This window comes from Podarcis cretensis (genome assembly GCF_951804945.1).
Source record: "Podarcis cretensis genome assembly, chromosome: 12".
Taxonomy (NCBI): Eukaryota; Metazoa; Chordata; class Lepidosauria; order Squamata; family Lacertidae; genus Podarcis; species Podarcis cretensis.
In genome coordinates, this window is record NC_137181.1 from 61,810,787 (window position 1) to 61,824,448 (window position 13,662).

The window sequence follows — 13,662 nt, forward strand, 5'->3', positions numbered from 1 at the left end:
ACTCTATAATTCTACGATTCTATGATTAACCATATACTTAAAACCAACATAGCTTTCTTTAACCCTTGGTGAAAGATTACACTGGAGCAGTAAGAGCCAGTAATCTCTGGGGATTGGCAGGGTCATGCCAAGACCTTTTCCAAACTCTCTTCAGCTCAGCCATGGGACCTCAAAACTCAGTCCCAAACTTTCCTGCTGACTCCTAGAGGCTCTTGAACAGAGTTTAGAGTAATTTATGGCAACCTAAGTTACACTTCTAGTCAGGATTGCTCTGTCAGTGTGGAATATTTAAAAGGCCTGTGTGTGGCTCCATTGCTGATAGCTGGATTTCAAACATTACAGAAATCCTGTCTGAGGAGAAATGCATAAAACCCAGACATCCAAGCAGCTTTCCCATCCGAATCGGGTATTCCCAAAAGGCATGGCTGAGGTGGAGTTTGGGGGTGAGGGGCATGGACCTGTGGAAGCATTTCCAATGGGAGGACAGAAAAGATCTGGAAATAGGATGAGCAAGGAGCTGGTGGCCCACAGGGGGGCAACCACAAGGAATGAATTCGGGTGGCCCCTTAATCTGTCACATGCCGCCAAGCAGAAAGGAATGTGGCCACACTCAATCTGAAATCCACGGAAGCAGTGCTGTAGTAAAATTCTCTTCACTGGTTGGGAGGAACCCACAAAATCCAGCACACCAAGTATTCACATACACAGGATGGTCAGCAGCTTTTGCTTGTAAATCTGTATGTACCAAATGTCTGGGACGCGGGTGGTGCTGTGGGTTAAACCACAGAGCCTAGGACTTGCTGATCAGAAGGTCGGTGGTTTGAATCCCCATGATGGGGTGAGCTCCCGTTGCTGGGTCCCTGCTCCTGCCAACCTAGCAGTTCGAAAGCACATCAAAGTGCAAGTAGATAAGGAAGGTAAACGGCATTTCCGTGCGCTGCTCTGGTTCGCCAGAAGCAGCTTAGTCATGCTGGCCCCATGACCCGGAAGCTGTACTCCGGCTCCCTCGGCCAAGAAAGCGAGATGAGTGCCGCAACCCCAGAGTCGGCCACGACTGGACCTAATGGTCAGGGGTCCCTTTACCTTTACCAAATGTCTAGGACTGGCATAACCAGAAGGTACTGTTGAACTGTGTTGCTGAGCAGAGGCTAGGCTTTACTAGAAGCCTGTTCAGGTTTTGAAGCCCGCATGCTGCTTCTTTAGTGAGCGGGAAGATGATAAGCTCTCCAGATTTCCTGATTTGTCTGAGACATTGAAACTTCCACCCTGCTCTGCTTTGTTGGCATGCGAGTGCCAATAAACTATGTACACTTAAAGCATGTAGACAGAAATCATAGATGCCTGTGCCTTTTTTCACTATCTCTCAGAACTCAGCATTGAAATTTAGTTTTTGAAATAAGGGTTAAGGCTTAAATATGATTCTTGTTTTTAAGCGAAATGTTATTACATTTTTCTCTTCTTGCAGAAATGGGCAAAGTGTAATGTATTCTATTACAAAGTGTTACAAAATGACCTTGACCTTTAGCAAAATAAAAAATAATAATGAAAATTGTATTACCACAGAACTTGTGAGAAAAAGGGAATTGTTGCTACAGTACATAGAGTGCAACTGTAAATTTTCCCCTCATCCATCTCTAGTAATTTATTCGCCAACCTGGAAGATACTGGTGCTTCCTTTTTTGATAGCATTCTGAATATATTTGAAAGGCTGTTTGTTTGTTTGTTTGTTTGTTTGTTCTTTCATCAGACTGCTTTTGTTTCTGATACAAAATTCAGTAAAATAAATATATTTGTGAAATTTTATTTTCATGTATTGTTCTCACTTTGCAATTACAAAACTCATCCCAAATGGGTTTTATTTGTAATTTCTATTATTTTATTACAATGGGATTAATCCTGCCAGACTGCCAGGGACTGGCTAGATGAAGAAGGAGTGGTGGGAGGCAGCAGCAGGGGAACCCCCAAGGGAAACCCCAGAGGAGGACGGCTCAGAGCCTAGGGATCGGTGGTGGGACACTGAGGAGAGGTCAGAGGGAAAAGAGGAATAAAGAGTTCACTTCTCTAACAAACTCTGCTTCTTGCTTGCTGGACAGAGTCTGACTTTTGCCCTGACAGACTGACTACAGATCAGAATCTAAAGACACAGCCCACTGGGAAATTCTCTAGCACAATCCACATTAAGAAGAAAAAGTGTTGAACCAGAGCAGTGAATAGCTCTCTGCTATTTTCCCTTTAGCCACTGGGTGCTTGATAGAGATTGTTAATTAAGTAATCCAACAGGGCATGAAAATCTGACACAGGTATTAAGTAAATTGTGGGTTTCTGCATGTTAACTGATAAATATAAGTTGTTTTTATAAGATTTCATTTTCCTTGTGCCTTGTTGAGTAATCACCTCAGTGTCCTGGCCGAACAATGGGGGTGGAGACACTCCTTCAGGTATACTGAATCTGTTCAGGGCTTTAAAGGTCAGCACCAAGACTTTGAATTGTTCTCAGAAACATACTGGGAGCCAATGTAGGTCTTTCAAGACCGGTGTTATGTGGTCTCGGCAACTGCTCCCAGTCACCAGTCTAGCTGCTGAGTTCTGGATTAGTTGTAGTTTCCAGGTCACCTTCAAAAGCAGCCCCACATAGAGCATGTTGCACTAGTCCAAGTGGGAAATAACTAGAGCATGCATCACTCTGGTGAGACAGTCTGTGAGCAGGTAGGGTCTCAGCCTGCATACACAGCTGTCCTGTACACAGAATTGACCTGCACCTCCAGGGACAGCTGTGAGTCCAAAATAACTCCCAGGCTGCGCACCTGGTCCTTCAGGGGCACAGTTGCCCTATTCAGGACCACAGAGTTTCCCACACTTGCCCACCCCCTGTCCCCCAAAAACAGTACTTCTGTCTTGTCAGGATTCAACCTCAATCTGCTAGCTGCCACCCATCCTCCAACTGCCTCCAGACACTCACACAGGACCTTCACCGCCTTCACTGGTTCTGATTTAAAAGAGGTAGAGCTGGGTATCATCTACATACTGATGAACACCCAGCCCAAACCCCCTGATGATCTCTCCCAGCAGCTTCATATAGATGTTAAAAAGCATGGGGGAGAGCACAGGACCCTAAGGCACCCCACAAGTGAGGGCCCAGGGGTCTGAACACTCATCCCCCAACACCACTTTCTGGACATGGCGCATAATGTTATACCATTGCATAACAGTGCCCCCAGCTCCTCTAGGCAGTCCAGAAGGATGTTATGGTCGATGGTGTCAAAGGTTGCTGAGAGATCCAGCAGAACTAGGAAACGGCTTTCACCCTTGTCCCTAGCTCACTGGAGATCATCAACCAGTGCGACCAAGGCAGTTTCAGTCCCATGATGAGGCCTGAATCGTGACTGGAAGGAATCCAAATGGTCCGCATCCTCCAGGCGTGCCTGGAGTTGTTCAGCAACCACCCACTCAATCACCTTGCCCAAGAATGGAAGCGAGTTAAGGCAATTACCGTATTTTTCGCTCTATAACACGCACCTGACCATAACACGCACATCGTTTTTAGAGGAGGAAAACAAGGGAAAAAACATTCTGAATGAAACAGTGGATGTATCATTTTTGTGCTTCATGCTGTGGCCACAGACATGTGATCTGATGGTGAATTTGGGGTGACCCAATGCAAAAATCCTGAGAATCCCTGTGGATCCATGTTTTGTAACCACGTTTTTGCACCATTGCAGCCCCAGGCAACAGTGGGTGCGTGATTTTGGGGGGGCAGGCTGTAGCCATGGACATGCTGTGTGCTCTGATGGTGAATTTGGGCTGACCCAATGCAAAGATCCTGAGGATCCATGTGGATCCATGTTTTGTAACCACGTTTTTGCACCACTGCAGCCCCAGGCAACAGTGGGTGCGTGATTTTTGGGGGGCAGGCTGTAACCATGGACATGCTATGTGATCTGATGGTGAATTTGGGGTGACCCAATGCAAAGATCCTGAGGGTCCATGTAGATCCATGGTTTTTAACCACGTTTTTGCACCATTGCAGCCCCAGTCAACAGTGGGTGTGTGGTTTTGGGGGGGCAGGCTGTAGCCATGGACATGTTATGTGATCTGATGGTGAATTTGGGCTGACCCAATGCAAAGATCCTGAGGATCCATGTGGATCCATGCTTTTTAACCACATTTTAAGTGGGGAGGGAAGGAAAAACACAGAAGGGACAAGGAGCAGGAGAGGGGTGTGCAGAGAAGCAGCTGGCTAAGAATGCAGGAGAGGGGTATAACGGGAGGGAGGAAAGGAAGGCAAAAGTTTTCCCTCACCTACCCACCCAAGCCAGCCAGCTCGCGCGCTCTCTCTCTCTCTCCCTCCTGCTTGCCTGTAGGGGAGGGGCTTTCCCTGCTCTTTGTTCCGTTTGAGCAAACACAGCAAGGAAACAGAGGTGGGTGGGCAGTAAGACCCTGAGGCAGAATGCCGGAAAGCAGCCGCTTCCTCTTTTCAAGTTTTCCTTCTAGGAGACGCGCGGTTTGATTTTTGCCTGCTTTTTTTTTGCCTCCCCTTGCACCAATTGGCTCCAGGGACCACACATTCGCTCAATAACACGCACAGACATTTCCCCTTCCTTTTTAGGAGAAAAAATCTGCGTGTTATAGAAGGAAAAATACGGTGTTATGTTTCTGTGTGAACTTTGTAAGGCTCTCCCTTTTTTAAAAAAAACTGGTAAGTCTTTTGTTTGCAGTAAATCATCACACGCTGATCCAAAAATCCTGCTCAGGTGGCATGCGCCATTTTTGTCAGTTCCGATGAAATAAAATCTAAGCGTCTGCTCATTAATTTTCCCAGACCAGTTGCACCATAAATCAGTCTTTCCAGAGGAGATTTTTCCAAGTCAAATTTACAATCCAAACATGATAACAGAGCAATGGCTCGCCTCCCCCTCTGACTATCAATCTCGCAACATAGCCTGTCTCATAATGGCGAATCCCGATTAAGAACTGCGTCACAGGAGAGCCTTTCATTTTCTTTCCAGATCTTCCAAAAAACAAAGCCTTTAGTTATTTCCACACAGTTTATTTTCCAATCTCACTTGCTATCAGTCATGTGACGGTTCTTCTAGGGGAGGGGTTGTTAGGTAATATCGTAATAAAAAGAAGAAGCTTCCCCCCTCCTTTTCGTTCCGTTTTAACATACCGACATAGCTGTTATTCATTGATGTTTTCTTCTGTATAGTCCATTCCATCACTCTTAACTTCTCAGTGACAGGCTTAATAAGCATCTGATATACCCTTTTCTTTGCTCGAAACATGTGCAATTACTTTTATATCTAATATTTTATCTTAAGTAATGCAACTAGCGTCGCTCTCAGAAGCAGCGTCCGGGAGATCCAAAGCTCACTCAAGGGCTTTCCGTCCAGTGCCCTCCCCCCTCCTTCTTTCAAACTCGGGGTGATTTATGGGCAACCGCGGATGAGGCTGCATCTTCCCTTCCTCGGGAAGAATTTTGGGAGGCTGATTTATTCCCATATCAGCCTCTTAATTACCTCGTGTGAGCTGGAGAGATGGTCGGCCATCTTCCAAGGCGCTCCTAGCGGCCCCCTCCAAATGAGAGAATGTTTTAAACAGTATTTAGAATGTTGCAATTGTTTTTAGAATGCTTTAAAAATGCCCCAGGCTCCTTGGAAGAAAGGGCAGGATAAAAATCGAATTACTGCTGTTGTTATTATTACTATTATTGTTACTATTATGATGATGATTATGAAACCTCATTGCAGCAATGGTGCAGCCCATAAACAACTTTACTACTTTGTTTTTTAGATTGCATGAACTAGCCCTTCCTCGTGATGGCCGTGTCCAGCCGATTGCAATGAAGCCCCATGTGGCTCTAACTGGAAAGGGTCTGGCTGTGTTCATGCGGCAGCAGTATACCTGAACCACATCATGCATGTGCTGGGATCTTTAGTGCATACTTGACCCCTGTCCTGCTTGTGGATGTGAGAGATAGAATAGCGCACTTCCTGTTGTGCGTTTCAGCACCCAGAAATGTTCCTTCTGCCACTTCCAACCTCTGTGCATGGATCATACTTAATCGGTTGAGGTTTATAATTGTCATGTTGCGAAAGCAAACTGTCTGCCCCTGCAGTGTCTTTTAAGGGCCACAAAAGAGGGAAGCAAAATGCTTTCCCCCCCCCACTTGTTTTGTGAGAGACCCACTCCTTCCTGAGAACAAGGACCGTATAGTGGTAAATTGCTAAATATGTGATCTTTTTATTCTGTGAAATTTGCCTTGTGCTTAAAATAGGTCTTATGAGCATTAAGCTAATCAGCAGCCTCCAGATACCTGCAGAACTCCATCTCATTACAGGAGATACCTGGGGCCTCCTGTGGAGGATCCATCTGCTTGCCTTTGCTTATTTTTAAACGTACGACTGGAGCCAATTATACTATATTGCTTCCTTTCCATATATGACTTCAGTGAGCATCTAACATATTGCAGGGTGCATATATATTATGACTGAACAAACAATTATTGGGGAGTGGGGAATGGAGCTGAAAAATGAGAAGACGTGAGATGTTAAAAAAAACCTTTGCACAGCTTTTTCATTTTTTGCATCAGCCTGTCCATCTGAGAGGAAGAGGAAAGTTGGCAGGTCCCTGCTGGCCCCTCGGTCTGCTTCCTTCATTCCTGTGTAGCAGTAAAATTCCACTCTGGGCACAGACTTACTCAGCTGCAGAATCGGGACCTGTTCAGGTCTGAAAATCCCCAGCATGAGCTTGTAGGTCTGCCAAGGGCAATACCCACCCCATTGTTTAAGTGAATTGTATCTGTTCCTTCTGCAACACACAAAAACCTGGAGGACCCTCATTCAAACTTTTGCTTCTCTACTACTCTTAGGCAGCAATCCTAAACCCACTTTCCTGGGAGTACACTCTGCTGAATTCAGTAGGGCTTACTTCTGAGTAGACACGTGGCAGATTCACATGTTCATTTCAAGCACTACAATAACAGTGAAAAAGCAATCATGGCATCCCCTAAAGAACTGTGGAAGCTGAGAGTTGTGAGAAGACCCAAATCCACCCCACTACGTATCCTTAAATAAGTGTCCACATAAAAATCAATCCAACTTTACTCATGGAGCTGCAAATCATGAAGCATCTAGTAATAAGGAATGAAATATCAAGTGATATATGTGGCATATTTCAACAGTATCCCGGACCAGCAATTGATAAACCTTAACCTATGTATTTAGTTGCTTGCGCTGCAAAAAGAAAAAAATCTGAGGCTTCTCTAAACATTAAACAAGTTCCTTAAGTTTAAGCAGAATGCAAGGCTCCCTTTGCCTTTGATGTTTGTTGATGCAATTATCTGTAGCTTCAAGGACAGCGAACAATGGTACTGAAATGTCTCTCACCTTTGACCTTAGCATTCTTCATATCCACATTATTTAGCAAAGGCTTCTGGGGTGTGTGGAAATCACAATGTCAAAATAATCTCTTAATAATTTCGCATAAATCTTTAGCTTCATATATTAGATAAAGCTATATGCTTCTCATTAATTGAGATGACAATTAACAGAGAATAGACCAAAGTGTGTTTACAGCTACTGTATGGCCCATCTGCTTGGCTAAGTGAATTTAGCGCTCATGCAAAATGCCATATGGCCTCACAAGGGACTCAGCAGCACCAGTGGAGACAGACCTTTGCCTTTCGTCTATTATTAACTGTTGGAGGTACACTGAGGAAGAGAAGAATAGACTGCATTTTAGAAGCCCTTGCAAAACAGCACCCAAGTCCCATTTTGAAATGAATTTCACTCCCATCTTCCTGACACACTGATTTATTTATTTTTTAATGGTGGGACAAGAAGAATTGCTGGCCAGTCAGCTCTACTTAAACTGTGACCTTTAACTACTGTATTTGCACTCTTCTTTTTTAAAGCCTTGTCTTCTTGACTATATAGTTCACGATAGTTGTACCAGATAACCCAGATTGCAGAGAATGCCTTGATTTGGAAGCTTCATAACACGCCCCCCCCCCCCCCCCGCGTCCATTTTCCTTTTCCACTTCCTGTTTCTCACATATAGTTATATTGCAAATTCCAACTAAGAGTTTCAGTGAGATTTCCGTATGTGGCCAAAATCCCAAGGGATTTCTGTTCCCCCTTTAATTCTGTGCAGAAAACAGGGGCAAGAAGATTGGGAGAGATAATTATAGGCTTCTCTCCCAATCTGCCAAGTAGAGCACAGGAACACAGGTGCAGAAAGAGTAGCTTTGTAGCCAGCCCTGTAGCACCTTCCCCAAGTGGTTATGAATGATGGACACAATAACTTAGATTGGATCAAATAAGGCCAAAACCTTACTGATGACAGATGTAAGATGTTTGGCATAGGCAACCATTCACTGCCAGAAGTGATGCCAATAATAATAATAATAATAATAATAATAATAATAATAATAATAATTTATTATACCCCACCCATCTGGCTGGGCTTCCCCAGCCACTCTGGGCGGCTTCCAAAAAAATATTAAAATACTGTAATACATCAAATATTAAAAGCTTCCCTTAACAGGGCTGCCTTCAGATGTCTTCGAAAAGTCTGGTAGTTGTTGTTCTCTTTGACATCTGGTGGGAGGGCGTTCCACAGGGAGGGCGCCACTACCGAGAAGGCCCTCTGCCTGGTTCCCTGTAACTTGGCTTCTCGCAGTGAGGGAACTGCCAGAGGGCCCTCGGTGCTGGACCTCAGTGTCCGGGTAGAACGATGGGGGTCAACTCAGCAGTGGAGGATTCCAATGACTTACAACAAATAGGGGGACCCCCACAGAGACTGCCGCCTTGAGGGGTGCTGGACACCTGGATGAAAGCAGCTCCTCCTGGATCCCTTTAATGGGATACCCTACCTTTGGAGGGGCAGGCAGAGACTATCACCCTCCCCTCCACCCAAGACTAAGGTATATCCAATGCTTAAATGATCTGATGAGGAAGAAACTAGATGCCATGACCATAGCTGTCAACTTTTCCCTCTTCTTGCAAGGAATTCTATTCAGAATAAGGGAACTTCCCTTTAAAAAAGGGAAACGTTGCATGACAAGGGCAGAGCATCTTAAGTATCCTGGGAGTGGACCTGAGGGAAGCCTCCCTGCTCCGTCAGGCCCACCCCCAAAGGAGGCCTTGCTTCCAAGCCTGCCTGTGATTGGCCAATCTTGCAGGTGGGCCTGGATCCATTTCCCAGCCAGCAAGGTGAGTGTCAAGCTCTCCATGCCAGCCAGAAAGGAAAGCCTCCCTAAGTGGTACTGAAAAAATCTAAATGTTATTCCAGGGCATTAGAATATAATTTTCCTAGCAAGATAGGACTGCCATATTTCAAACAGTGGAAATCCAGACAGAAAAAAAACTTTATTTTTTGTAAAGTTGTTGAGCTTTTCATTGCAAAAACATTGCTGTTTTTGAGCTATTTTTATGGGAAACTGGCAAAAACAACACTGCCGACATAGACTGCCATACGTCCAGATTTTCCTGGACATTTGACCAATTTCCAGCAGGAAACGGCTAGAGAGAGCAGTATTCCAGATATGTCCAGGTGTATGGCAACCCTATAAGACTCTCTGAGACAGGAGAACTGAAGGGAAGCACATTGTGACCTTGTTCATGAGCAGGAGGACACAGGGCTGTTTCAGGGTGTACTTTTCATTATTAGAATTTGTTGCAATCTGTCTTGAGGATCATTTGATTAAAAGGTAGAGTAAAACTAAGTTGCTCTGAAACTTTTGGAAGGAAGGAAGGAATAGGGCTGTGTCGTATTGGGCAGAAGGGAGAGGATGTCTGGATGTGCAGGGCAGCTTTGGACAAATTCGGACTGTTGCCCAAGGAGCATAGAAGTGTAAAGTTTGCATAAAAGGGAGAAGTCTGCCAGTTGTGGTTTCTAGTAGAGCTGGACTCTTGTCATTTCTGTGTGCACAGTGCCTTTGGGGCAGGCGTCCAACAAAAATGGAAGGAAAGAGGCTATCACCCAATGGCTTTGCCTGTGGCTATGGCAGGGGGCATGGCGGCGGCAGCAGCAGAGCTCTGGTTCCCACTGTTGCCATTCCGCCTGCCTGGTCCCCCACCTCTGGAAAGGATGCTAGTGTGACCCTCTAAGGCCAAAGTAAATATTAATGGCTGGCAGAGCTTCACTGCTAAGCTGCTAGCCAAAAAGCCCGGCTTTAATAAATCAATAAAAGAAGTGAAGGGTCTACCTCTCCCCGCATCCTCCTCTGCTCATCCCCCCTCCCCAATGGCCTCACATGCAAGAGTGGGGGCAAATTGAGGGCATCTATCCATTCCAAGCTTCTACCATCGCTGCCACACTGCACATTTCCCTATCTTCTGTCCTACCCTTAAGACTTGTGCATTAGCTGCCAGCCTCCTAATAAAAGGATCGGGGCGCTGGTAAATATGAAACATCCCTCAGATCCATTGGCAAGTTCACTTTTGGCTCATTTTACCCATAGCCCACAAGCAATAAGGAAAAACCTACCATCTCCCTCGGGGATCTAATAAGCAGCATTATTATCCCATCAGAACCTGAACTTGAATAAGTGCTTTATGATATAATAAACGTTGACAGGCCACAAAGCATCTTGCGGCATGAAGGCAGCAGAGCAAAGAAGCAGGCTTTATAAACACTATGTCGTCAGCCCTTATATAACTTTAATCAAGATTAATCTCACTTTACCATGGCATGCTTTATTAAGATATGTGTGGTAGTCTCATTCCTGAAATGAAAAGAAAGGAACCAGAAAAGAAAATAGCATTTCACACAAGCAAACCTAGAGTGTGATCTGCCAAAGGTTTTGGTTGCCAAAGGCAGTATTGTAGTTGTTTTGGATTCAGATTGGCAAGGAAGATCACAAAAGTTGCTCTTTGATGGGTTTCATTTACAGAGTGAGAAAAATATACAATAAAGCAAGAGGAAGCAGACATCATCTGTTGCTGGGGAATCCCTTCCCTTCCTGGGCAGGCAATGCATTGATCTCCTTACAGGCCATGAGGCAGCCTTGGTCAGCAGCAAGATCTGCCCTGCGCTTCCCACAGGCTGTGGGTGGGCTTAATGGGAGTGCTGGTGACATTTGATCACCAGCTTTGGGGGTGTCATTCCTGTGACCCTGTCCATGTTTCTGTCTGGCAAAGTCAAAGGAGTGGTTATAACCAATGTGGGGCTGCAAAGGGAGGTGATGGCTCTTCTCCGTGGCACTTAAAGTGCTGAGTCAATGTTTATGACTCACAAGGAGACCCAGGTGGCTCTATTTTGAAAGGACATGTGGCCTCATACCCCTTCCTGGGCAGGGGCTCAGGTGGCCTTTCTATGATAAGTGATGATTCTGGCACACTGAATTGTTTTTCTTTATTTTTCTTTCAGAGGACAAAGTGTGGACGACTGTGAATCATGATTTGCAGGAACATTCCCCGGTGGTGAGCAAGAGGCCGGAGAAGCACGCTTTGCTGCAGCTGAATTACAGTGCCACCATGGATCAGATCTCCGCCATCACAAGCAGCGCTGAGTATTGTGAGCAGTTCATTTCCTACACCTGCAAAATGTCAAGGCTGCTGAACACCCCAGGTAGGCAGGCCAGTTTCTAAACAAGTGTCCTGGTTTTGCATCTGGCCTAAATCTAATCCAAAACGCTTCCTGGTGTGGCTCTAGTAATCCAGCCCACTTGGGATGGGGGGTGTCCTTTATTTGTACTACCTTATTAATGATATTGTCATTTTTGTGTGTTTCTATATTGTGCTGCTGATGAAATATTTATTCAGTTTGGGATGAGTCATGCTGCCATTTCCATAAGCTAATTTTAATGTAGTGAATACAAAAAAGTGAATTCAAAAAGTAGGCTCTTCCACATTCAACTCTTGTAAGAATTTTTATTTTTGCTGTTGCCATCTTTGTTTCTGTACAGAAAGCTGATTTCTAAAAAGGAAGATGTTTCCAAGCATCTGACCTGGAAGTCTTAGGTGGGAGAGAGCTACTCAGTGGGGAAGGAAATGCACCAGGGCCATACTCAGCAGTGCCCTGTTATTAGCATTTTAGATGTCACAGAGTTGAGTCCTTCTACTGAAAACAATATCCTGGTCTTATTTAGAGACTCTTTGGGTGCAAAACAGAAGCAGGAGTTTCTCAAACTTCCTTGTCCTCTTCGTCTTCCAGTCCAGACTTTTGACCCTCTCCGTGTGAGCGCTTGTGGGAGCTTGGATGGCTATTAATACAAGCTTGGTGTGTGTTGTTGTGTCCTGAACATGCACCTCCATTTTTATTCTGATCTTCAAGGAAGAAATTGCGTTACAATATATTTTGTGTTTTGCATCTTAACTTCCTCGCTGGAAAATGGGCATGGAATCTAGCTGTTGCTTGAATCTGAAGCACAGAATTGCACTTGGAACAAATGTACCAATTTCAGCCTGCTACCTCAGGGAGACATAAAAGCATGTTGCTAATAAACTTGCAAACATGGAATGATAAATGTGTGAGGTAAACCAAAGGCCTCACTTTGCTCAGGTAGTCAAAGTTTACAGATTATCAAAAGCACCTTAAAGATCAAAGAACTGGAGGTTTATAAGCAGAGGTTGGATGGGCATCTGTCCTGGATGCTTTAGCTGAAATTCCTGTGTTGCAGGGGGTGGACTAGATGTCCCTTGGGGTCCCTTCCAACACTACAATCTTATGATTCTATTATTGTATGGCTGACAGTCTTCAATAGCTATGATTCTCCTAACTTGCTAATTTTAGAGGGGTGACAGTTTCCAAAGAATTGGGAGGTGTTTACACAGAGAATCCCCATTATATTTTGTTATGTCTTCTTTGAACTACACATATTTTAGATCTGGCACACAGGATGTTCTCAGAGAATTAGATGCATTATTATACCACACACAAGCACACAAACACATTTTGCTTCCAAAGAGCGAGACAGGGAAAAACAAATCAGTGCAGATCATTTTAAGTATTGTTTACATCCCGTCAGTGGCTAGTCTGCGCACATCCCACATTGGTGATTTACACAGCGGAAAAGCAGAAGCTGATCCATTTCTTCTGTAAATAGCCTGTTCCTCAGCTCTGTTCAGCAAGTGGCCAGCTCCTTTTTGTCCCTATCCTCCTCTTCTGTTTACTCTTTGGGAGTGTTGTCTTATAATACATAACGATACACTTCTTATCTTAGAATATAAAATTCTGTGGCTTCTTCTCCTGGATAATTTTACAAATAAATCACACTGGGCTGGCGTGCGTGCAGATGGAGCAGGGGGACTAGATGAAAAACATAAAAATGGTTTTTGCTTTTGTAGGGTGATGATATTTTAGGCCATATCACAACTAGGTCTGGGCAATATTTGGTTTTCAACATTTCAATATATCACCTGCTAAACATCATGATATACCAATATATCATAATGTCTGAAATAAAGATGGAGCTATGTAGAGGCCTTGGCTGGCTTCACGTTTTTTCTAGCATCGTGATTTTTTCCGGCGCTGCTCTTGTGATTTGCTGCCCCCTGCATTGGGGAAGGGAAAGCTGAGCTGGCAGAGTTAATGTGAAGAAGGAATGCAGGAATCAAGAGAAGCATTGGCTGGCTTCATGGTTTTTCTCACTGTGATTTTTGAATAGCACATACACACACACATCATGATTTGCTACTTCAAACTGGTTTTGGACAATAT

General features: G+C 44.6%; 1 protein-coding gene across 1 annotated transcript in view; it reads left to right on the forward strand.

The window, feature by feature from the left end:
- Positions 1-13,662, forward strand: part of CNTNAP2 (contactin associated protein 2) — a 1,037,318-nt gene that overhangs the window by 737,524 nt on the left and 286,132 nt on the right. Inside the window, exon 13 of the mRNA XM_079947520.1 lies at positions 11,371-11,571. Within this exon, the coding sequence (XP_079803646.1) occupies positions 11,371-11,571 (201 nt within the window). The remainder of the gene's footprint in view (positions 1-11,370; positions 11,572-13,662) is intronic.